The sequence below is a fragment of the Anolis carolinensis genome, chromosome 2 (assembly GCF_035594765.1).
Source record: "Anolis carolinensis isolate JA03-04 chromosome 2, rAnoCar3.1.pri, whole genome shotgun sequence".
NCBI classification, from domain to species: domain Eukaryota; kingdom Metazoa; phylum Chordata; class Lepidosauria; order Squamata; family Dactyloidae; genus Anolis; species Anolis carolinensis.
Genome location: NC_085842.1, coordinates 279,810,803 through 279,836,841, shown reverse-complemented (window position 1 = coordinate 279,836,841; position 26,039 = coordinate 279,810,803). Strand labels below are relative to the sequence as shown.

The 26,039-nt window shown below is 37.5% G+C and overlaps 1 protein-coding gene across 5 annotated transcripts in view; it reads left to right on the top strand.

Annotated features, from left to right (window-relative positions):
- adgrv1 (adhesion G protein-coupled receptor V1) overlaps positions 1 to 26,039 on the top strand; it is a 328,646-nt gene that overhangs the window by 52,856 nt on the left and 249,751 nt on the right. For all 5 annotated transcript variants that reach the window (XR_010003540.1, XR_010003541.1, XM_008103035.3 and 2 more), the window contains exons 16-29: positions 14 to 137; positions 1,648 to 1,914; positions 3,273 to 3,399; positions 7,080 to 7,297; positions 9,319 to 10,062; positions 11,730 to 12,103; positions 13,641 to 13,817; positions 15,009 to 15,189; positions 15,850 to 16,052; positions 18,903 to 19,032; positions 21,208 to 21,285; positions 23,338 to 23,477; positions 24,081 to 24,690; positions 25,309 to 25,524. Coding sequence is in view for 3 of the 5 variants with exons in the window: in XM_008103035.3 (XP_008101242.2) it covers positions 14 to 137; positions 1,648 to 1,914; positions 3,273 to 3,399; positions 7,080 to 7,297; positions 9,319 to 10,062; positions 11,730 to 12,103; positions 13,641 to 13,817; positions 15,009 to 15,189; positions 15,850 to 16,052; positions 18,903 to 19,032; positions 21,208 to 21,285; positions 23,338 to 23,477; positions 24,081 to 24,690; positions 25,309 to 25,524 (3,589 nt within the window). In the remaining 2 variants the exon portion in view is untranslated. The remainder of the gene's footprint in view (positions 1 to 13; positions 138 to 1,647; positions 1,915 to 3,272; positions 3,400 to 7,079; positions 7,298 to 9,318; positions 10,063 to 11,729; positions 12,104 to 13,640; positions 13,818 to 15,008; positions 15,190 to 15,849; positions 16,053 to 18,902; positions 19,033 to 21,207; positions 21,286 to 23,337; positions 23,478 to 24,080; positions 24,691 to 25,308; positions 25,525 to 26,039) is intronic.

The following is a 26,039-nucleotide window of genomic DNA, read 5'->3' as shown; positions in this document are numbered from 1 at the left end:
TAATTATTTTTAGATACCTGAAGAAATGGAGGTGTTCTTCATTAGTCTTTTCAATAATACAGGAGGTGCTAGAATGGGAAATATAACAACTGCAACCTTACAGATTACAAAAAATGATGACCCAATTTATTTTGCAGGTAAGATAGATCTTCTTTGTAGCTGACATTTAAATGTCAGTAGGCATACTAGTTTTGCCTGGTTTTGAAACCTCTTATGTAGCCATTCCTTTAAAAACATTAATTGTTTTATTGTGTATGAACAAAAGAAAAAGAAAAAGGCATACATAAAGGGAAAGGAAGACAAAAGTAGATTTGAAAGTAATCAATCATTCCTATTGCCAATTTTTTCTTGTAATGTTTCTCATTTTTAAAAAAGTAATGATGCCTCTCCTCCCACAATCAGGTGTCTAGTTTCCATAGCCTCTAAGCTATACTGGACACATAAACATACTTTTCTTAATATTTTTAAATTGTATTGTCAAACGCTTTCATGGCCAGAATCACTGGAGTGTTGAGTGGTTTCTGGGTTGTATGAACATGTTCTAGCAGCATTTTTTTTTACTATTGAAAAGGAGGCAGAATTCTCCAAAAAAGAGAAAACGAGTAAGCATGTTCTTAGAGCATATTGTATTTTCATTAAGTATTGGTTGACTCCAATTGTACTGTGAATCTATAGTGTGTGAAAAACCAAATAATGTTATTATGTAATAGGAATACCAAATTGGGATGTGAAAGCACAGTTTGAAATTCATTTTCTCCTTACAAACATCCATGGTTAGCTATAATGTCTAGTGTTGCAAATCATGTACTAACTGCAATTATTACCTCTGCTCCAACTCAAAAGGATATTGCACTATAGCAACAGATGTGATTGAATCCGAGTGTGAGCAAATAGAAAATAAAAGCAGATAAACAGCTCCAAGCCCATATTTTCTTGCTTGGACATTCAGAATATTAAATTACTGTATTCGTTTTTAACTGTAACCATCACATGCCATGGTTTAGTGTAATGTCCACTGAGCCAATATTGTTTGCATAATGGTTTTTTTTTTATTGTAATCTACTTAACCATTTTGCTGTTTTTTTATTTTGCTTCCTTTTTATTGTATTGTTTCAAATGGAGGGGCATAAAAATGGTAGCAAAACTTTGTTCAGGGACTTGCTAATGGTTCACACATTTCCATTTACAGTAGAGTCTCACTTATCCAACTTAAATGGGCCGGGAGAATGTTGGATAAGCAAATATGTTGGATAATAAGGAGAGATTAAGGAAAAGCCTATTAAACATTAAATTAGGTTATGATTTTATAAATTAAGCACCAAAACATCATGTTATACAACAAATTTGACAGAAAAAGTAGTTCAATACACAGTAATGCTATGTAGTAATTACTGTATTTACTAATTTAGCACCAAAATATCATGATGTATTGAAAACATTGACTACAAAAATGCGTTGGATAATCCAGAATGTTGGATAAGCGATAAGTGTTGTTGGATAAGTGAGACTCTACTGTATTTGTGATAGAGAAAATGGATGGATACATTCAATAACATTCAGCATGAATTTCACCTCATAGTAGATGTCCTTGAAAATATTTGAAACCCTAACCCTTTAGCATTAATGTTCGTTTTATCTCTGTTTCAGATCCTATCGTCATGAAGGTTCGTGAAGGTGGCATTGCTAGCTTTGTAGTCATTAGAAATGGCTCTGATGCTGATGTTGTTTCAGTTTTGTATTCTACTGTTAATGGAGGAGCCAGTACAGACGAAGACGACTTCATTTTTAGTGAAGACAGTGGAGTGCTTTCCTTTGATGTTGGAATAAGAGAACAGAACATAACCGTGTTTATCAAAGATGATGATATCCCAGAGTCAGATGAGACTTTTTATATAATTCTCTTCAACTCTACAGGTTCAAATGATTATTTGATCTATGTAAACTAAGCAGCTGTTTCTTTTCTGATGCTGCTTTGCTCACATCATGATTGATATTTTGGAGAGCTGATGTTCATTAGGGTATTCCTGTTGCCATGGCTCTTCACATCAAAGCATCTTTTTGTAAACTTGTGAAACATTCAGTATATTTGAATCCCTGTATTTCTGGCTGGTTACAAAATTGCATGCTTAGAAACAAACAAAAACAACCAGCTGATTTGTGCCCTGACTTATTTCTATAAAGTGTTTGCTCATCTTTCATACCCTGTGTTGGATTAAAAAAGAAAGAGTGAGCAGAAACCATTAAAAGTGTAAGTTTATTGGAAATTAAATCAACGTTTGGAAAGAATCTTTGGCATGCAAATATTGTTATATTACTTAGAATCTGTTGTTGGATGAAATGTTTCATGATAGCATATAATAGTACTGTATAATAAGTAAGTAAGTAAAGTATAATAAATATCACATGGTGTAGGCTATATTTCAAAGTAAGGAACTAGCAATACTACCTCTAAGTATTCCTTGCCTAAGAAAACCCTATGAAATTCATGGGATTTCCATAAGTCAACAGACACTTGAAAGTGTGCACACAGACACACACATGATATTACTTGTTTTGCTGATTCATTTTATTGTGAACTCAGGCTGAATTCTAGATCACAATTCTGTTTTGCTCACTGGTTATAAGAGCCAAAAATCAGTGTGCAAGTAATGAGGATGATTCTCATAGACATTAGGAGCCTATGTGTTCCAAGTCTGGATAGCACTTAAGAATGAGACTGTTAAAGATTATGGCTTTTATGCTTTCATATGCTACCTTAGCATTTGGTGTTATGACATGTTTCCTATGTGCAGTAGAAGGGCAAAATTGTGCATACCAGATGCCTCGGTTCTCTCTCTCAATAATCGGGAAGATTCAAATTTGGGCATAGAATCTATATTATACAGCCCAAAATTTAACCTGCCACCTACAGAATGAAGGTGGAAATGTTAAAACAGGAACACATGGTGTTTGGAGAAAGAAAAATATGAATCAGTCTTTAGATTAGAAGTGGGAATTTTGTGGCCCACCATTATGTTGTTTTGAGTTCCTCCAGATGTTGGATAGCAAGTGTTAGAAGCTGTAGCTGGCATGACCAGCAGTGAGAAATGCTGAAAGCTGCCGTCCACCAAAATATGGAGGGCTAGATGATTCTCTTTCCAGTTTAGAAATTCAGGTGCATTGGTTTGGAAAGACCTTAAGCTAGAGATGTATAGTGAAAGGTTTTTCCCCCAAAACCAGATATGATAATTTTGACTTTTATCTTTATAACTAAACAAAACATTTTTTCTTAGGAGACACAGTAGTCTACGGATCTGGAATGGCAACTGTAATTATTGAAGCTAATGATGATCCAAATGGTATTTTCTCCTTGGAACCTACAAGTAAAGTAGTGGAAGAAGGCAAAACAAATGAATTTATGTAAGTAACACTCAAGCAAATATTCTTTGTCAGTTGCAGAATTCTTGAAATCTTTTCAACCTGCATCCTCTTTACATGACAGTTTTGAATAAGTATATATGTTTCACAATTTACATCCATGTCAGTGAGGGCACTATTAAAGGTTTTTAAAATATTTGCATACTGAGCAAAACACTTTGATTTGATAGCTAGAATCTTCACAGGTAGGGACTTTTCCAGAAATTTGAGACACGGACTATAATAATCTACCCCCTTCATCCTTTAGATAACAAGAACAATATTCTGGGCTATTCTGTGACTTAACATATAGAAAATGATGTTTTTTGTGATTTCCATGTGAGAAAATCCCAGAAAAACATCAAATTACAGGAAAGGGGATTCCACCTGAACATCAGGAACACTAGGAAGAACTTCCTGACTGCAAGAGCTGTTCAGTAGTGGAACTCCCTGCTTTGGAATGTGAAGGAAGCTCCTTCCTTTGAAGCATTTAAACAGAGGCTGGATGGCCATTCATCAGGGGTACTTTGATTGTTCTTTTGCTACATGGTAAAGGTTGAACTAGATGGCTCATGTGGTCTCTTCCAACTCTATGATTCTAGGAGATATAAAGAACACCAAGTATAAGAACATGCATTGCCTTGTAGAAAAGGATTTGTAAAATGTTACTACATTTGACATGCTATTTATATAATGGATATGCAAAATGACAAGTTGAAAAATTGAAAGTGAAGCTGCTACAATATAATATAATATAGATATACAATATTGAAATTAACATATGATAAATATGAAATGCACATGTAAAAATAAACTATAATGTGGGGAGGTGGTGTCATACTGTTAAATAAGGGTGACTCATTAAGATAGACATCTAGTCGTGTTAAGAGGAAAGCTCTGCCAACATTGCTTTGAAAATTATCACAATGTTTTTTGTTAAAGAGAATGTTTGATGTCTGTTGATGTTTTTTTCTATGGCTATTTCATATAATTGCAGATGATTTTGGCTTTTTGTTTTAAAAACAAAAATTTAAAGCACGCGGAGCTTGGAAGAACTTTTTGTAGACCTTAGAGTTAAAATCTATTATTGACGCTCATTCATGGATCTAAAGAGGAGCAGCAGGATTTAAAAAGTTATTTTTGCTTGGATGACGACCCTTCTTATGATGTCAATTAACACAGCAGGAGGTGTATAATCCATTGACACTCTCTAACAAGTGGATTGGTTTGTCCAAGGAGATAAGTTAGTGAATTGCGTGTAATTGTCTAAATAGCCGAGAAGAGGATTTTCCTTAATATCATTATGATTGATGCTGCTGTTCTTCTGCCCTTCGATCTTTTATTTAGAATGTGTTTGAGAGTCTTTGTATGGCATAGCTGCTTCAAGAGGTATTTTTTTGGATTGTATGCTGCTATCATATTGGAATGGTCAAAGACTAAAATTCAAGATAACACAAATTGTTTAAAAACTATATGACTTTAAACCTGTTTCATTGCAAGATGACAGTAACATTCCAATCCAAGAAAAGTATTATTTTAAATACCTTAGTCTAAGGCAAAATACTGTATGGCAAAAATATTTATGGAAGCTTCCTGTTTCTTCTTTAATGAGTTTTGGTTATATATATTTTAAAAGGATCTAAACAGTGAATCAGGGATGAAAGCTCCTATAGTATTGTACTTTTGTGTCCCCATGGTGTTGTGAATGAGCCTTCTGGGGTCAATGATACTACTGATAGTAGCAGGAAGAGAAGAAAGACTCCTCGGGAGCAAGACTCATTTGAGGAGTTACCGAGAAAGAGGATTAGAGAGATATTTGAGGAATCAACAGATGAGGATTCATTTGAGGGTTTTGAAGGGGACGAGGGGCTTGAAATGGACGTTGGGGATGTGGTATGGGCAGAAGAGAATGACATGGAGTGGACATGCGCTCCAGAGGGTTGTGATGAGGAGACTGGGCTCACTGGTAGTGGGGACGCTGAGGAAACATGGGGTCCTTCAGGATCAGACCCAAGGTGGTCTAATTGGAGGAGTGGGGATAGTTCCACAGCTGCGGGTAGGTCTGGGCATCGGCAGGATGGTTCCAGCTCAGATGAGGAATGGGAGTAACCTGTGGGAAGGGCGGTGCCCGGCTCGAGTTCTGAAGATGAGTTGTAAATAAATTGAGGGCATTTGGCCATTGGGCCCTTGCGTGTGGCAAGGTGGTTGTTGGGCGCCATTGGGTTTTGTGTTCGTGTTCCTGAAAACTGGCTTGTGACTGTGCAACCGGCGTAAGTTTATTCCGGGTTACTTCTATGATGGGGGCTGGAACTGTGTGGGTTTTCTTTAGACTGCATTGTGATTACTGTCTGCATTAGTTCGCCTCCGTCGTTTTGGCTACTTGTGTCAACCCATTGACGAGGACTTTGCTGTGACGACTTAATAAACATAATAAATTTTTCCTTCCTTCCTACATATTTCTGTGCATTTCTTCAACTTATTTCTGATCACCCAGGAGGGCGATGGACTGCAACATTTATGACATGGTATATATAAAACGCCTGAGCTTAAAGAAACACTTTTTTAAAAAATCCACTGTATGAGCAGAAGCTGTTCTTAGGGTGCTTCCAGATAGTGCCAAAATCTGCATTTTAAATGGGGGGGGGGGGAATCCTGAAACCTGATTATAGGTACCCACAGAGACCTGTTAGTCTCAGGATTGGGTCTCCTGGCTATCCTCACAAGCTTCCTCAGTATCGGAACATGATGGAGGGTGAACGGAGGACATCAGGTGGAAGTTTTTTTAAAAAAAAATAATCACCTCGTTATGTGCTAGACTGTATATGCGCACATATGAATAGCTTAATATAAATATAAGCAGATTTGCATGTTCATATATGAAGTCCAACACATAACTGAGTGATTTTTTAAATAAAACTTCTGTCGAATCCCCCAATTCTTAATTCAAGCTCTGTTTAATATTATAAAGTTTAAAATAAAGTGTTTCAGAGAGTTCTAATTGCTTTCCAATTCTGCTTCCCTTGAGCCAACTGTGTGTCTATTTGACAACCTAATCACCTGATCATCTGTTTCAGGTTTTAAAAAAGTGCACCTGTGCGAGAGCAGTCTACCTAAGGAGGAAAGGGAAGGAAAACATGTGTTTTTCATGAGTGCTGGGATATACAGTGATGCAAATACGTACATTTTTCGGCTGGAATTTGGCATATAAGCACACCTTTTAACACGTGTTCTTTGTCCGTTGCTGTAAATTAGCACAGATTTACCACTAGCGTCATTTAGTAACCAACCCCCCCCCCCCCCCCCATTTAACCCAGTAGCTTCTTCATTTGAGGTCCTATTTAAAAGTGCCCTTAGAAACACCTAAAGAAACTCTCTGGATTTTGGCTAGGGTTTTTATGATGATGCTTTGCTTAATTAAGCACAAACACAGGGCTGTTTTAATAAATGAAAAAAGAGAGGAAAGAATACCTGCTCATTCTCCATTGCATTACAGTGAGGAGGTCCTTTAGGACTAGCCTACAAATGCGGACAAAAGCTCAGCATATTCTTTCCATCCTTTCTAACATAGTATTGAAAAGTGATTGTTTTGAGGACAGTAAAATATATTTATATTGTGTCTGATTTTTAGTCTTGCTGACAAGGACTAAAAAAAACTCTATTTGTGTGTCAAATCTATTGTACAGGGTTCTGAGGCAGAGAGGCCACTTTGGCAACGTGTCTTTGGCCTGGCAGCTCTTTGAGAACAATTCAACTTTGGACCCAGGAGAAGAATTCTTTGAAGTCTCTGGGGTTATACAGTTCAGAGATGGTGAATGGTCACAGCCCATAACTCTTCATGCTATTCCTGATAAAATTCCTGAATTCAATGAATTTTACATTCTCAAGTTGGTGAATACTTCAGGTATAGTGTGACGCCCTTGTTCAGATCTGAAAGAAAAAAATGCAGATGATACCAGGGAAGAAAAGGATAGCCAGAAGGTGATAAACTGGCATTCATTTCCTTGCAACATAGATTTAAGTAAGGATATAACAAAGTGGATTATTCCCAGAATTTTCAAATGGTTTGTAAAGACAGTCAGAGCATAAATTACATATCTGTTCAAACAGTAAGAAAGAATGTAAAGGGTTAATCTGTCACTTTATGCATTTCCAGGTTGTGTCATAACGTGCTTATTTCATAAAAATCCATTGCTTTCACAGAAGATCCCTCCATATCATCTCAGATATTTTTAAATTATACATTTTGAAAACCATAGAGAAATCGGTTGCCCGATGAAAGCTCACAACATGCTAAACTAGTTAGGGCTAGTTTATTGAATCAAAGAGTTGCAGTTTGTTTCTATGGACTACATAGTTGTAGGTGCAGGGTATTTGGGCATGTGTGTGTTTTGACATTTTAATGAGTTGTGGGAGAGAACATTGTAAGTTTAAATATACCTAGTAGTTACTATGCATATCAAGTTGATGTGAGGGAGTCAGTTTATGCTTTTTTCCTCACACATTATTTTTCATTGTACAGGGATGGCTATTCAAGAGGGAAGTTTTAGATCTTCAATTTGAAGTGGTACCTAGGATATTGGATAGGGTCATAGCTTAATGGTACAGTAGGTACATCACACTCCTCATACTATTCCTGATATCCACATTAGGGGTGGAAAATAGTCTTCTCTAATATTCTAGGGAGCCACATTCAGTCTGTATAGACCAGGCATGGGCACACTTTGGTCCTCCAGGTGTTTTGGACATCAACTCCACAATTCCTAACAGCAAGTAAGCTGGCTGGGATTTTTGGGAGCTGAAGTCCAAAACACCTGGAGGACCAATGTTTGTCCATGCTCGGTATAGACAGTAGTGGAGTAGATGAACCAATGGTCATTGACTCAGTGAAAAGAAATGCTTTCCATTCCAATCACCCAGGGAAAATGCCTTTCTTTGATCTTACTAGTTGTATCAACTACCCCATTAGTTGTCAAAGTCATCTCCCCCCCCCCCTTTTCTCAAAGTACAGCATTATCAACATTTAGTTGAAAATTCATGTGGTGTAATTCTGAGAGTAATAAACAAAATGTATAGCGGCTTTAGGCCTTATCTAGCTGATATTGAGTGAACCACAAATGTTGAAGCAGGTCAGAAATCACTCTTTGACATCCACACGATATCCAGGGACTTCCAGGATAAACTCATTTAACCCAGTTTTGTCTCATGAGAGGAAAAGTCTGTGAATAGGTGTGACCCAACTGTTCACACGGGCCAGTGTTGCCATCCCATTCCCCCCTGTGCTCCAGAGCATGGGAACAAAGGGATGGCACTCAACATTTTTATCTTTTGTCACCATTGTAGTGTCCATGTAGCCCCGTAGAGGTCCTGGCTATTGCCAGGTGCCTTTGCTGATAACACAAAGGTATCCACAGTGATATCATTAAAGTGCCTTGGGGAAAGGGGGGGCACACCCCTTCTTTCCCAGCTCCTTTCTCCCAGTCATCTGAACATCTTTGCTGATGTTGGCAAAGGTGCCTGACAACAACCCGGAGCTCTCTGTGGCCAGTGCGGCAAAGGTAAAAGTGGTCTTTCAGCTGGCCCAACAGGATGTTCTGGACTTCATCGTGCTTTCATAGTGTGATGCAGATGGGTGGTGTAGTCAGATATCCCTAGGGATGGTCTGCAGTACTGCCACTCTAAACCAGCCCCTCATTATGTGGCCCATATAGTTGGGCCCATATATCTCTTAGTCTTGCTTGCTTTAAATAATTATTGCAATGACAAAATGGGGAAAGGAGGCATAACATGTATGCCATGCTAACCTTTTTTGAAGAAGAAGAAGGAGGAGGAGGAGGTTGTTTAACATGTCAATAATACTGAAGCTCATAAATAGTCAGTTCTATAATGAGCTTGCTTAACTTTTTGTTTTGTATTCCATTTCAGGTGGTTTCCCAGGTCCTGGTGGCCAACTAGCTGAAACCAACCTTTCTGTGTGTGTGATGATCCCATTTAATGATGACCCTTTTGGGGTCTTCATCCTAGATCTTGAAAGCCAGGACACAGAAATTGCAGAAGATGTTCTGTCTGAAAATGATATGTCCAACATTGCCAGCTTCATGGTATGGAGACAGCAGGGGACCTTTGGAGATGTCCGTGTTGGCTGGGAAATACTATCGAGTACACTGAAAGAAGGGTTACCAATGATGATTGACTGCTTATTGCTTGGAAAATTTTCAAATTCAGTGCAGTCACAACCTCACATGCGGCGTCATCACACTGGAACAGATGCTTTATATTTTAGTGGGGAAGAGGGTGCATATGGAATTGTTGATCCTGAGTTCCATGTCAGTAAGAACAGAACGCTTGCCAACTTTACCTTTTCTGCCTGGGTAATTCCTAGTATCAACAGTGAAGGATTCATAATGGAAAAGGATAATGGCAATGGAACAATGTATTATGGAGTAAAAATCCACACAAACGAATCCCATGTTTCCATAAGGCTTTATTATACACCACTGCAGTCAAATGTGACATATGCAGCTAAGATCACAGTTGTGAAATACTTAGAGGAAAATAGTTGGCTTCATCTTCTGATTACATTGGATGATGGCATAATTGAGTTTTTCATTGATGGAAATCCTGTGCCTGGAGGCATTAAGAGCCTTAAAGGAGAAGCAATTGCTGATGGTAAGCAATATGCCTTTGATGGGTCTTTTTCTTTTCTCTGATATCTAACAGTCTTCAGTATTAGCTATGCAACTTATTAAATAATTTATGAGCATTTGAAAACTGACAATGTCCATTTATATTTGCAAAAAAACAAAAGCACACATGAGTCAATAATTGGTTTTTGTAGGCCTGCAGGCCAATGCCATGATATAACTGACACTATATTTACAGTAATGCTTCACCTTTTAAAAATGAATTCCAATGCTATCTTTTAGTGCCAGCAGGAGTTGCAGTTTTTCCCCTGTATGTCCTTCCATTCCTGCATCAAGGGTATTCATATTTTCCTCTTGTGAGATGAATGAGATAAACACAGTCTGTTGCATATGTTGGAAAACTCCTGCAGTAGAAGCTTTAGTGCATTGACTGGGGTACCTGTCTCTTGTTTTTCCTACTTTTGGGGCCAGAATGTTATTAGGCAGGAAGAAGGAAGCACCATTTTCTGCTCTCTATTCTCAGGTCTTTTGGCCTCCTCCAGATTGGCCAGCCTCTTGAACCAGTCATACTTTGTCAGCCACAGAGTTAAGGCAATGCCAAACTTCTGATATATCAATTAAATTCATTCCTGCAAGGTAGAACAAATAATTTAATCAATTTTCTCCTGTGGCTAGACATCTTTGAAAACTGTTTACAAAGATTCTCAGAGGGGAAAGAAAGTTTAAACAATTGATGAGGAGCAAAGGAATGTCAGGCAAGGATCAGTAAGGGTTTCTAGCTTTCCAGTATCCTCTCTTGACTCTCTGTCAAATAGCATCAGTAACATGTATAGGAAGCTAAGGGAGAAGCATTTTGAAATCCATTTATGATTCACTTACCTTCATTCTTCACAGGAGTGCAAATTTTAACCCAATGTAGAATTTTAATAGAAGGTTTGAAGTCTAGCCATCATTTCTTTTTGTCACAAGATTAAAATAGGCTGCAATTATCAGGGTAGTAATTCCTAGGTGAACCACATTTATTTTGCCTTCTCTAAAAGGTATTAGAGAACTTTCGCTAACTGTAATATTTGTGCCAAAAACACTTTGCACTTACTACCCTGAAGAGCTACTGCTATAACATTATATTTGCCCTTAATGTTACAACTTATAGATTCTCTTATTGTTCTAGTTCAGATGCAATAGTTTCCTAGGAGAATGAATCTCCATGTCCGTAAACTTTGGGCTCTTCCATTTCCTCCTCCTTCGTATGCACAAAGAATGGAAAAAATATTCCACTTTTGTTTCTGATCAAACAATAATTCATAATTACTTGTTGTTTGAACTTGAATAAAAGAAACCAGCCAAATGTAAAACAAAGGCAGTTTTCCCCTGCAAATGTCTGAACACAGGCTGATCTTCATTGTTTTTATCCTGAACTCATTCATAATATTCCCGTTTGAGATGCTCTCAACTAGGCTAGACTTTGAAAGTAATGGATGGCATGAAAATATTATATAAAAGACAAGCCTACTATTATATGATGAAATTAAGTAAGAGGAGTACAGTTTGGATTGCATCTCTATTAATAATATAGCTTTTAAAAATGTATGTATGCTTCAGAGAGGGTAAGCACTTGTTGAATTTGATTTTTTTTTAAAAAAATAGTAATTTAGGTGTTAAAAGCAATATGTACTTGTGTTTCTGTTATAGGCCCCGGAATAATGAAAGTTGGTGCTGGAATGAATGGCAACAACAGATACAAGGGGATTATGCAAGATGTGAGACTTTATGAGCGCAAACTAACTAAAGAGGAAATCTATGAACTTCATGCCACCCCAGCAAAATCGGACCTTCACCCCATCTCTGGGTACTTAGAATATCGACAAGGAGAAACCAATAAGTCATTCATTGTTTCTGCCAGGGATGATAAAGAAGAAGAAGGGGAAGAACTATTCATCCTGAAGCTTGTTTCTGTTCATGGAGGAGCACGAATCTCACAAGAAAACACAACTGTAAAATTAAGAATCCAGAAGAGTGATAATGCCAATGGTCTGTTTGGTTTCACAGGAGCATGTATTCCAGAGGTAGGAAATGCACCATAAAGTCAATGGACCTAGAAGCTTGCTTGATTTGTATGATTTGTAAGTGTGAGGCTGTATCTAGACTGCCATATAATCCATATAATCTGTATTATATGGCAGTGTAGAAGGGGCCTCAGCCTGAGTTCCTCTTCAGCATTTCAGGGATAGCAACACTGATTAATTTTATACAATTCTAGTAAGAATGATATATGTAAAATTATTTGAACACTCCAAGGTAGTATAAAATGCTATGTTAGCAGCAACATCATCATCACCACTATCATCATCTCCTTCAGCCAGCAACAAAGAGTATCAAAGTTGACATAAACTCTCACCAGATTTCACAATCCAAAGACCCACCCAACCTCTTATGCAAGTAGGATGGTTTCAGTCACCTAAAAGCAGCAGATCCCATCTGATATTAAATCAATCCTGGTTGGTATTTGAATGAGAGATCATTAATAAAAACCAGGTACTGTAGACTATATTTATGAGGTATTCCTTTCTCGATAAAAATCCTGTGGAATTAATGGGGTTGCCACAAGTTGACAAATGTTTTGAAGACACATATACACATAATTTCAATATGGCTGCCAAAATGTATAGCTCATCAAGTAGTTTGATTGGTTATGTTGCCTGAGGTTTCTTCATGCGAAAAACACATAATCTTAGGAAACTATTGGTGCTGGCACAGGCAGCTTTTATGTGTTGCAGGTTATATATATAATTGCTGTCATAAAATATGGAAATTACGTGGATGAGTGTGTGTGTGAAGCAGGACTTTGATAAGAAGGACTTTATAATGCACATCAATTAATATTAAGCAATTGATGACAAATTGATAAAATGAAGGCAACCCTAGTTTTCAAAAGCCTGAAGAAATAATACTAAGAACACATGGCAAGAAAAACAAAGGTAAATGATGATGCATGGTAGCAATTTTGTTGGAGCCAGTTGCAGCAGAGGGAGTTCCATAAACTTTGCTGAGAGACAGCTCCTTTTGGCTCTTATTTTTCTATTCCAGAAGGTCGCATAGCTTTGTAACCTGCAGAGCTGGTGCCCATATTTATTATTTTTCTTCTACTTCCTCCTCTCTTTTTCTTTTTATATTGCATCTTTTAAATTGTAAGCCTATTGGTAGGAACCATTTTGATTTTAATTGAAATACACAGGGTGTTTGAAAAAGAACTCCCTATTCACCATTTAATTTCAATGGTGAATAGGGAGTTCTTTTTCAAGCACCCTGTATAAGGTGCCCTACCTTTTTAATTAAAGAATGGGTTAAAATAATTAAGATGAACGTATATTTTGAAGCAGTGGTATCCAATTTTTGGTCCTCCACGTGTTTTGGAACTTTTGTGAGATGAAGTCCAAAACACTTGGAGCACCAAAATTGTTTACCATTGTTTTAAAGGGTACTTTTCTGAATGGGTGGATTTAGATTGCCATATATTCTTCTGAAATTATGTTACCTTTTCACTGAAACACCCCTTTCATTTTCATTAACATATTTCTTTTGAAATGTGTTGTTTGCTTACAGGTTTCTGATGAAGGGTCTACTGTTTCTTGTGTCATAGAGCGCACCAGAGGAGCCCTGGAATATGTCTTTGTCTATTACAGCATATCTCAGATTTATTCTGATGGCATTAATTACTCTGTTGTTGATTTTGCTAACACGAGTGGAATGATCACATTTTTTCCTTTCCAAAGATCAGAGGTAAATCCAATCTATTCATTAATGTTCATGATTCATTGTTTCTTTGAAATCTGGAAAGTGTGTATTTATATCCCTCTGTGAGTATTCTGCCTTGAACTATATTTAGAAATACAGTTTCTTGATCTGTTTTTCGGACAAAAAATTATTATTATAATTATTATTATTAAACTTTATTTGTACCCTGCTAGCATCTCCCGAAGGACTCGGTGCGGCTTACAAAGGCCAAGGCCTCAACACACAATATGACAATACAAAACAAAAGGCAAATTAAAAACAATTAAAACAGTATAAACAACAAGCAATAAACAATACGCTAAAACACAATAAAAATGGCCTAATCCTGTTGTTAGCCCTGTCTACAGTAGACCTGTTGGTTTAGTGAGATTTATCTCTGCTTGACTCACCATTTCACAGCTGATTGAATGGATCTGTTCTTGTTGTGTGCCTTCAAATATCATAGGGATATCTTAACAAGAGTTTGCTTTTGCCTTCTTCTGAGGCTAAGAGAGTAAGTCTTATCTAGGATCATTCATTAGGTTTCCATGGCTGAACAGAGATTTGAACTCTGTTCTTCAATGCTCAAACCACCACATCAGGCTGGCCTTCAGGTCCATGTAGTTGGGACTAATCAATAGGAAGCCAACCAGTATATATTCATAACTGTTTTGCTACTGATAAAATGCAAATTTTTGTTCAGCCTAGAAGACAGATCATGCCAGTCTCAAACTCACATGGGTGACATATATATATATATATTGCTGATATATAAAGTTCAGTAGATACATAATGGCAGAATGATATGTAATATGGATTGAAAAAAATGTGAACTCCTTCTAGCTTCCTATCAGAAAACCAAGAAGCCTGTTCAAGATCTATGTTCTAGTAACTCTAGGTTTCTCACCCAACCAAAGCTCTCCTCTTCCTTGACTCTGTTACATCCTTCACTCACTGTTCCATACACTTGAAGTTGCCTCCTGAAACATTTATGGACTGCTCCTTTCCTCGTTACTTTGAAATGTTAGGTTACACATCTATAACTGCAATATTGAATACCAGCCAATATTTCTGAGGTTAAAATTGAAATATCAGTAAGGATTAATTACAATTTTCTCAAGTTAATTTTCAATGTTTTTGGAGTTGTCCTTCTTAATGCAAATGTTTTTATTTGTTTTGGGCTTCTTTCCATCCTAGGTTTTGAATTTGTTGGTGCTTGATGATGATATTCCTGAACTAAATGAATATTTTCAGGTGATTTTGGTGTCTGCTGTTTCTGGAGATGGAAAAAAAGGTTCAACGCCAACTAGTGGAGCAAGCATTGATCCAGAGAAAGAAACTACCTACATCACTATTAAAGCCAGCGACCACCCTTATGGTAATGGTGCTAGGTATTATTTTAGATTCTGCACATTCATATGCCATTGATTCTCTCTAAAACCTGAAATTATCTATATGGCTGGCTAGGATAGCAACATCTTTTTTTGATAATTCAATGTAAACACATTTTCTTTCATTCATAAAATATTTTTAAAATACTGTGTATAAAATTACATTTGGACTATGTGTATAAAGGGCAAATGAAACAAAAATTAATTTTATGTTTAGATGTGTATCCCATTTCCAGAGTGTCTAATTATATATTCCAGGTTTTAGAGTGAAATTCAAAGGAACTATTCGAAGCACTGATGAATATATTCTGGGGATAGGATTTAGCACCTTGAAAAGCAATTTTAATATTCATACCAAAACTTAGAGTGAATTTGCCATCAGCCACCAATTTTGTGAATACCACTGTTGCCAAAATGATTGTATAATTCTTAGGATAATATTGTGCAACCATGTCACATGAAGAAATGGAGGCAATATTAACTGAAATCGCTTTCAGTGACCAAACTTTATAGCACCTCGCAATTTTCCTTGACCAAATGCCGACATACTTGAAAATGTAACAATTTCTAAATATTCATGCATACTTATGTTTTAGGCTGATTTTCACTTTGGGTACAATAATTGTGCTGTCTCATGTATCTACCAGGTTTATTACAGTTCTCAGTGGAGCAGCCTCCAGAAGACAGTGAGGAAGTAATTCTACCAGTCACTAATGCACCCCATATCACCGTGAAGGAAGAAGTAGGGCATATCAGGTTGCTAGTTGTCAGAGCACAAGGCCTACTTGGAATGGTTCTGGTACAATATAAAACTGTTTCACTAACAGCATTTAGTCCCCAAGATTATCAGGTATGCAAATGAAATGAGGTGGTAGATAAGAAAGTTTATTGTTGGAATTGAATCATATATATTTATCAGTCAGTATTTTTTTTTTTTTAAAAAAAAATCTTCTATGTGGCCTTTGATCAACTGATGACATGAAACATCCTCAGTTTTACCCAAATGATAGCATACCAACATGTGCAAACACTAATTTACACAGCTTTGGCCCAGGCTACTTGAGACACCCTGTTTGGTGCTATAGACTGGGCAGGCCACTCAGATCCAGTAGAATCATAGAATCATAGAATAGTAGAGTTGGAAGAGACCACATGGGCCATCCAGTCCAACCCCCTGCTAAGAAGCAGGAAATCGCATTCAAAGCACCCCCGACAGATGGCCATCCAGCCTCTGCTTAAAAGCCTCCAAAGAAGGAGCCTCCACCACGGCCCCGGGGAGAGAGTTCCACTGTCGAACAGCTCTCACAGTGAGGAAGTTCTTCCTGATGTTCAAGTGGAATCTCCTTTCCTGTAGTTTGATCTCCTTTCCTGTAGTTTGATCTCCTTTCCTGTAGTTTGAGGTAATGTGGCTCTCATTTCCAATCAGCCCAGGGATAACTTATGATTAAATTCTCTAGAGATGGCACTTTCTCTGGAGCAGCTCTGAAATTATGGAATAAGCTGCCAGAAGAAATCAGAGTAGTCCCTTCCTTGATGTCTTTCAGAAAAGGAGTGAAGACTTTCCTGTTCAACAAAGTTTTTAATTGATTTTATCGAGTCCTTGCTTCTATGGTTATTTGGGAACTTTAGATGTATTTTATTGAATCCAATTTTACCACTTTTTATAGCTTTTATTACCTTTAATGGCTTTTACTACTTTTATGTCTTGTTTTATGGTTTATTTAGGATGGTGTCTTAACAATGTTGTAAGCTGCCTTAGGTCCAACCAGAGAAAGGTAGAGTAAATTCCCAAAATAAATAAATAAATGAATAAATAAATCTGAGCTTTTATTGCGCCTCTAAGTCTGCCATTACAAATATCTTTACAAGCGCAATTCATGGAATCATAGAGTTGGAAGGTACCTCAAAGGTCATATGTTCTAATCCTCAGTATGGGAAACCACAGCGGAAGCATCTTTGAGATGTTGTTTAGAAACCTCTAACAAAGGAGAGCCTATCGTTTTCAGAGGTAGTCTGTTCCACTGCAACATTGCTCTTGAAATCAGGAAGTTTTTTCTAGTTTTAAATTCAGGCCACTTCAAGACATGACAAAAATGTGCACCAAAGCAAGTTTTTTAAAATCCACTTTTGCATACATTTCTATCCCCACAACTCCAAATGAGTGTCCACATGCCCTCCCAGTAACTTCTTAGAGTACATGCGGCCACCAACCCGCCCCCTCCCCTCCAAAGCCTTTAAAAGAAAAATAAAACTTACTGAGCACCATGATCCCTCTCTGGCAGGCCTTCTGGTGTGGAAAAATGATGCACCAGTAGGCAGGGGGAGTGATTTTCCTCATCAGCCCCCTGCCTCCTGGCACATCATTTTTCCACACCATTAAGCCTGCTGGAGAGGAGGCATGGTGACCTGGTAAGTTTTTATTTTCTTTTAAGGGCTTGGGGGGGGGGAGGGGTCTGGAAAGTTGGTGGGTGCCCTCCTTGCTTCTCCGGGCTTTAGGAAGCCCAAAGCAAGATGGGTGTGGGGACTGGCCCCCACAATCACCCAGGAATCAGTCCCCACAGGGCCCATACCTCATTAGACTCGGGCCTTTCAGGAAATCATGGATTTAATGTATTTGATTAATTCAGGACAAAGCAGAGTTTTCCTGCTTTGTCATGAATTAGTCCTCTTTTACCTGAGGCATCGTTTGTATACCTCAGGTAAAAGTCCGACAGGGCCTGCATTTTGGGCCCTGTCTGGAAGGGCCCTCACTGTCACTTGTTCTGTAGTATATATAATAACAACTGTGGTGCAGTTTGATAGACTGTTCTGCCAGTGAGGATTTAGATTATTTTTTCTTCACATGGGGTTTGCTTAGTGATGTGAAGAAAGTGGTGTCCTTCTTCAAGAAGTAAAGCTGACTGGCATGGTTCAGGCAGTGATAATCCAAACTTTATTAACCCAGTTTATCCACACATTAAGAAAAGTAGTGACTCAAATTCTGGAGCAACCACACAGCTTTGGAATGGTGTGGACACTATGTCAGATGTAGATTGGTCCACTGTCCACCCAGGGCACTGCCATCCCAGTTTCCCTGCACTCATCAGTGCAGGAAAAGGGAGTTGGACCAGGACTGTGTATCCACCATTTTTGCTGCCAGAATGCTGCAGAACTCAATGAGAGCTCCAGACCATTGAATGCACCCCATGCTGACATCATCAGATGTGTCTGCGTGATCACGGAGAAGAAAGGGGGAGCAAAGATGGGAAAATTATTATAACTCACCACTAATTGATAATCTGTAATCTGAGGGGAAGGGCATTGAAACTTGTCCCACCATTGCAGGATAAGATGGCCATTTTATTTAGAGCCACAGAATGTTGGTGCCACTACTAATAACATGGATTTCCCATAATCTTCCTGACATTCTTCTCTCAAATGTGTCATGATGGAATCATAGAATCGAATAATAGAATCAGAGTTGGAAGAGACCTCATGGGCCATCCAGTTCAACCCCCTGCCAAGAAGCAGGAAAATTGCATCCAAAGAACCCCCGACAGTTAGCCATCATCATGCCTCCTTTGACATATCAGGGCAAGCGTATATATCATTTCTTTGTATATAATCATGGTTTATTTCTGATTGTACCTCTTGCCTTAGTAAACTTATACTGGTATCCTAATAAGTTTTGGACAAAACATAAATACCTTTTTTGCTGCAGGGTATTAAAAGCACCTTGGAATTTCTGCCAGGAGAAAGATACAAGTACATTATCGTTAACATTACAGATAATTCCATCCCTGAACTGGAAAAAGCTTTTAAAGTGGAGTTGTTTAATACAGAAGGAGCAGGTAAAGATTAACAAGTCTCCTTTTCTCTACAAGTGTATAGTCTGGCTAGACATTTTATTTTGGGAAATGTGATTGTCAAAAACTGAAAATATGTTTCCCAACCCCTCCTCTGAAAGTGAGTTTTAGCATTCTGATTTTCTTTTGAAGATCTCCATCACATTTCTTCATGGTTGCAAAATTCAGCCATGATCCTGATAAAGTAAGTAAAGATGAATCTTGTCAGATCATTTAAAAAAGCAACCCTTTTGCTACATTTCCCAGTTTCTGCTGTGGCAAATCAATAATTCAACTACTCATGCCAGGCTGTTCCCAAAAAGACAGAAGTTAAAACAGATTTGCTTTTCCCTCTGCCCATCTCTACAAATAATAAGAGGGAATTCAGTAAGAACAACCTTGGAGAAAGTCTAAATCTCTCTCAATATTGAGCTCTGGAAAGACAATTCAGTTCTTTTCCTCATTGGTTGCTTCTAGCTCTTTGAATAAAGCTGGGAAGAGTTATTTCTGGAAGGGCTAAAGGAACCAGTATCTCCCAGGGAACACGGTGATGCTGGTTGGGAGACCCTGGTAGTTACAATCCTCAGAAAGTTGCTGTTCAAAGCAGTGTTGCTGACATATCTCATTTTCCTAGAGATTTCCCAAATTTTGGTTGGGAGGGTAATATAGAACCAGAGATGAAACCTTCCTGGCAGCCAAGAGAGATGAAGAATCTGACATCTCTTTCTCTGAATGAGAATTTCACCTAAGGTCTCAGAGGGAGATTTTCTCTCCATCGTCCTCAGAGTCCTATGATAAAGTTGATTGTATCCTTAATGATCCATCTTGATTCAGTACTTTTTAAAGTTAGAGTATTAAATTGCAGTACAAAGGCAGAGTCACTCTGGTTGTCATGTTATTTTAGTGTCATCACAAAAGTAAGATTTTTTTTTTAGGTTCATCATATCTCTGTACTGATACTACATAAGTGCTAGAAACATCAAGAACTTTGCAATTTCATGTTATTTTACTTTTATATGCAAATAATTTAAAATTCCTTTCTGCCAGTGCCATTTTGTATACACCTACCATTCATCCTTATAGCAACTACTCAACCTTTTATTTATGTGTGTGTGTGTATACACACACACACACACACACAGTAGAGTCTCGCTTATCCAACCTTTGCTCATCTGACACTCCATATTATCCAATGCCCATAAACCCCTCCCAAAAGCACACACAAATCAGCACCGCCCGCCCGGGAGCACTACGGCACTCGCCACTCCTGGCAGCAAGGCACCATGGCACAAAAATCAAGTGCAGCAGGTCCACCAGGTGCATGCATCAGGCTGCTTCACACCCCTCCCGATGGATGCCAGGCTCCTGGTTCTGCCAGTGCTGCCATTGTCCCCTTTGCTGCCAGGACACGGCCCAGTGAGTGTGCGAGCAAGAGAGGGGGAGAGAGAACGGGGTAGGGAGCCAGGGCCTGGAGGAGGCAGGAAGGGGAACCCCAGAAGAAAGGGGGAGTACCAGGCCCTGCTTTCTCCCTCCCAAACAGCAACATGCAGCAACCCTCCCATGTACCAAGCACCTGCCAGGCGTACTAAATTTGTAAATACAGTAATTACTACATAACGTTATTGTGTACTACGTTTTCTATCGATTTGTTGTAAAAATATGTTTTGATAATTAATTTGTAAAATCATAATGTATTTGATGTTTAATAGGCTTTTCCTTGATCCCTCCCTATTATCCAATATTTTCGCTTATCCAACTTTCTGCTGGCCCGTTTATGTCGGATAAGTGAGACTTTACTGTATTTTTAAAATAAGCAATCTTAAAAAGATGAAGAAATCTTTTGAATGCATACTTATTAATCAAACCCTCTTCTCTGCCCATGTGTATTGTAGCATTTCCAACAATCTTTCTTATTTATGTGTTTTGTCTTGTTAAAGTTCTTTGCTGTTCTATTTGTAAAACACCAAGTTGTCAGTGATGCTTAATGACATTACACACTTTAATAGCCAGATACCCTAACTCAGTAGGACCTGTCCCTTGACTATTAATATTCTGTAATCTTTCAAAGCTGTTTTTCCAAATGTTGCTTGCTTTCCCCTGAACCGAATTTTAAAGTGCTTTCTGTCATCTTCATTATATATGTGTTTTGTGTATTGTGTATCTTTGTGTGTCTTCTTGAAGTTGCTGAACTCTTTAATGATGGCAGTGGTAGTGGTGATGGGAATTTGGACTTCTTCCTGCCAGCTGTCCATCAACAGGGTAAGCTGTTTGTTCTGTAATTTTCCTCTTACCTGACTACTGAATTATTCCAAATACTTTGTCACAGCTGGCACACCCTACCATTAGGCGTTCTGTTGTTTAGCAGTTTGCTATGTATATTGCAGTACCTATATGCACTGATACTGAAATCCTATATATATTTACTCATTGCTTTCAATAGAGGTTACATCCACATAAAGGCGTATAGGATAGCCACCTTGATAATTCATCTCAAAAGCAATTTTGAAGAAATAACATTTTTATTTCATTTTAAAACCAGGCAATAGTCTTGTAATAACTCTGTATATATATTAGTTAGAATTTTCCCACTGTGTTTAATGTGACTTACTTCCAACTTTGTATCAGTTTTGGTTTTCATAGATTATTTTTCTTAGACTGTATTTCAATAACTGTCACATTTCAAAGTGGAAAATACTTTTAAAATTAAAAACAGTCATTCAACTGTAGTTGAAAATCTGCTTTGATGTTCAGCTACAGTTGAACTTACCTGGGTTTTTTTGTACTTCTGCTTTGTTTTCTTCCCTTCCAATCTGAGAACTGCAGATGGATTTATTTTTAAAACATTCTACTAAAACTGATCACACACATTCAACAATACTTTGATCATGATGACTTCCTGCTTTAAATTTTCATGCTTCTCCAGTTATGTCAAGAGGCAGATGTGGAACAGGGGTAAAATAACTGAACTTGTTCCGTCTTTGCCAACAATCTTTTGGAAAGATGTTCCCATGAAATCCATTTTCAGGACTAAATTCCTCTCTAGGATATATTTTCTTCAATGGTTCTAAAACTGAAAATCAAATGAAACAATTTCCCTCATTTAAATTATAATGAAAGTACTAAAGGTGCTTCTGAAAGGGTGCCCTCTGCCAGTTCTACGGAAAAAGAATTTGGAAGGTGTTTAGTTTTCTCTTAATTAATAAGCTTTTTGACATTACAAAAATATTTTTAAAAGTTAATGGAAAGTGGTCTAAACTGTATATCTAAAATTCCATGGAAGAAACATAGTGACTATTACTCAATAGAGATCAGAGAACATGAGAGAAGCCTCTCACAGGATGATGGTAACATGGCGTTCCCTGGGCAAGGTCTTTGTAGACGGCCAATTCTCTCACACCAGACTTGCAATATGTTCTCAATTCACTTCTGACACAATAAAAAACAGAGATGAGAAGAATATCCTTAAATTTTCTTGTCCTTGATGAGAAATGTGTATTTTGAGATACTCCACCAAAAATGTCAAGCGCAAGGTTTTCTACACTTGTTTTTTTTTTACAAAAATCTTGCAAAGGGCTTTTGCAATGAATTCTATTTTGTATTTTGTGTCAAATTATGTAATGGCTTTGCATAAAACCATTATTTTTGTGTCAAAGTGTTATGTTTGTGCCATAAACTTACAAAATAAAAAAGATTAAAAATGTGGAAACATCCATGATCTATGCACTAGGAATAGAATTTTATATATTTTTCATTTCCATATATGAGAATAATATATGAAAAATAAATGTACAAATGATTTTTTTTTCTTGACCATCAGGCAACATCTATGTATAGAGTTATCTCTAGACAAACAAACTTCCAACCTTGCAAAATTCAGTCAGTCACTCTTCTGATTCATTTCTTGATCCTAGACCTAATTTTCCTACAATTATTGATTCTGCTCTGTTTCCTACTTTTGTGTTCCAATCACTTATAATTAACAAAAAGTCCTGTTATACCTGGACTCAAGCATAGAAACATTCAATTTCATCTTCTTCCTCTGTAGTTGGAGTATAAACTTGGATTATGGTTATATTGATGATTTTGCCTGAAATCTTATTGAAATGGTTCAGTCAGGTTTTGCACCATATCCATTGATTGGTTCTTCTACATCTCTCCTCACTATAAATGCCATCCTATTTTGTCTTAGATTTTCATTTCCTGTGCAAAATTCTGTGTTTTGACTCAAAAAGTCCAATTCCCATCTACTTTAGCTGTTGTCAGATGTGTAGCTGCAGATACTGCATATCAATTTTTCCTTCATATCAACAGCTAGTTTGGGTATAGCCTCTCACATCATAGTGACTATTGAAGCCTCCGATGATGCTCATGGTGTTTTTGAATTCAGCCCTGAATCACTTGTTGTTAATGGAACTGAACTTTTGGATGGAGTTGGAACAGTCATGTTTGAGGTCAGTAAGTCTGAGTTTACAGATATGACACTAAATCTGAAAATATTTCTAAATAACATATTTGTCACAAGCATGATGAATTTTGGCATAATTTGGTAAAGATAGGATTATTTTTTTTGAGAGAGAATTGATACTCCTGTCATCATTTTCTGTTAGGCAGGTATACTTGGTCCAGGAAGTGTCTGAGGGAGAAAATAAGAAAAGTTAGAAAAGATGGGAGAAAAAAATACATCTAGTTTCTTATTCCCTCTTCATACTTAAATGTGTCTGATAATTACATTTGCCCTTGTCTGCTAGAAATCTAACAATTATCTAAATATGTTGTCGAAGGCTTTCATGGCCGGGATCACAGGGTTGATGTATGTCTTTCGGGCTGTGTGGCCATGTTCCAGAAGTATTCTCTCCTGACATTTCACCTTATCCAAATAATTGGAGCTTCAATGCAAAATATTTGTACTCATGTAGCAGAGAATCATGATATTGTGCAGGAAAGAAAGAATGATGTGAAAGCTACCAGCCTCCACTGCTGAAGATCAGACTAATTTGATTAGAAACTTTATTATTCACAATGCAAAAATAATAAATTACTATTTCCTTCTTCAGGTTGTAAGAAATTATGGTGCATTGTCCCAGGTGACTTTGTATTGGCTACTTGCACCTGATGATAATGAGGATCTGGTGGCTACGTCTGGCAACATAACTTTCAATATAGAACAAAGGAAAGCAAATTTAACAATGCAGATCATGCCTGATGAAATCCCAGAACTTGATAAGATGTTTTCACTTTGGATTAGCAATGTTTCCTGTGGACGTCTTGGAGTTCATACCAATGCTACATTAATCATTCTTGCGAATGATGACCCCTATGGGCTTTTGATTTTTTCTGAGAAAAACAAACCAATCAAAATTGAGGAAGGAAACAAGAATGTCACCCTTACAGTCATGCGATTAAAAGGTCTCATGGGAATAGTCATGGTTGCATATCAAACCATGGCTGATGAGGATGATTCACCCTTTCTGCTGCCAAAAGTTTCCAGGGCAACCTGTGGACAAGATTATCTTCCCATTTCTGGATTTGTAATCTTTGCAAGCAGTGAAAGTGAGGCTACCATAGAGCTTCCCATTCTGGATGATAATGAACCAGAGAAACCTGAATCTATATTTGTGGAGTTGCTTGCTGTTACTCTGATAGAAGGATCCCAGTATCGGCCAAGTAAGACTGTCTCTGTATTTCCAAATTTGTTATTCTCACTGAAATCACATTGAGAAGAATGATGACATATTAATCATCCTACCCCAAATTTTATTTTCTTGCCCTAAATAATCCCATAGGATACATTACTTGCTTACTTGAGTTGTTTTCCTCTCTCTCTTCTCTCTCTCTTCTCCACATAAAAATCTTCTTCTGATTAATTTCAGAGGATCAATTAATCACGAGAGGAGAGTAGCTAGGAGCAGAAGCTACTCTTTTAGAAGTAGCTTCTAAGATTTTCTATTTTAGAAGAAAATAGAAAATCCAATATAGTCCCTCAAAGGCCTGCAAAAGTTACTTTTTGAGTCAAATTCCCTGAAGGGTCCTTGGAACTTATACAGCTAGGAATAACTTTTCTAAATTCTGGTTCTCCTCTAAGGGTTTGACATACATTGTTTATATGACCGCGTATAGAAACTTGCATGAAATTATGTTTGAATGGATGTCATTGGTAGTTTCGTTAAAAGTGTTGTTCTTAGGCAGAATGCTGCCAAAATCTTCTGTAGATAACATATGTTAAAATACATAAAAACTACAGATCTCATAAAATGTGTCGGTTAATCTTTTAAAAATATTTAGTTCCAGATTCTCCTCGACTTGGGCCTAAGGGTGATAGAATTGCTCATGTGATTATCAATGCCAATGATGACGCTTTTGGAACACTACAGCTCTCGGTGCCAGCCGTGCGAGTGGCTGAAAATTACATTGGACCACTCGTCAATGTCACAAGAATAGGAGGAATTTTTGCAGATGTTTCAGTAAAATTTAAAGCTGTGCCAATAACAGCAACAGCTGGTAAGACAATGGAGAGGGGAGGGTCTGGATGTCATGTAGTAGCAAAACCTATATAATATAGATTACTTCTAACAAATGACAAGCATAGTGACAGAGAAACTCCTATTTTTATATCACTGTGATTTTCCAGAAGAACCGAAAACTGGCTCTGGAGAATCCCCCCTGGTTTAACTAGTTTGAAAAATGAATTCAGAGCAGACTAGAGTAGTCTGGCAGCACTTTTTGTGCACCCAAAATACATGTCTGTTGACAGCTTATGTAGGCTACATTTGATCCTTTCCAGAGAAAGTTTCAATGCATTTGTTGCATAGAAAAGGGAAGTTCATCAGATGCCTGATACCACCTGCATGACAATTAACATCTGCTGCATAATCATTAAAGATATAGAAGCCTCTCCAGTGTTCAACCTACAATTTTATTTCAAATTTTTTTCATTGCTTGATTAGTTTAAAAGGCAATTTAAAAGATCTCTTAGTACGAAGTTTCATGTCCAACGCATAACTTTGCTTGTTGTT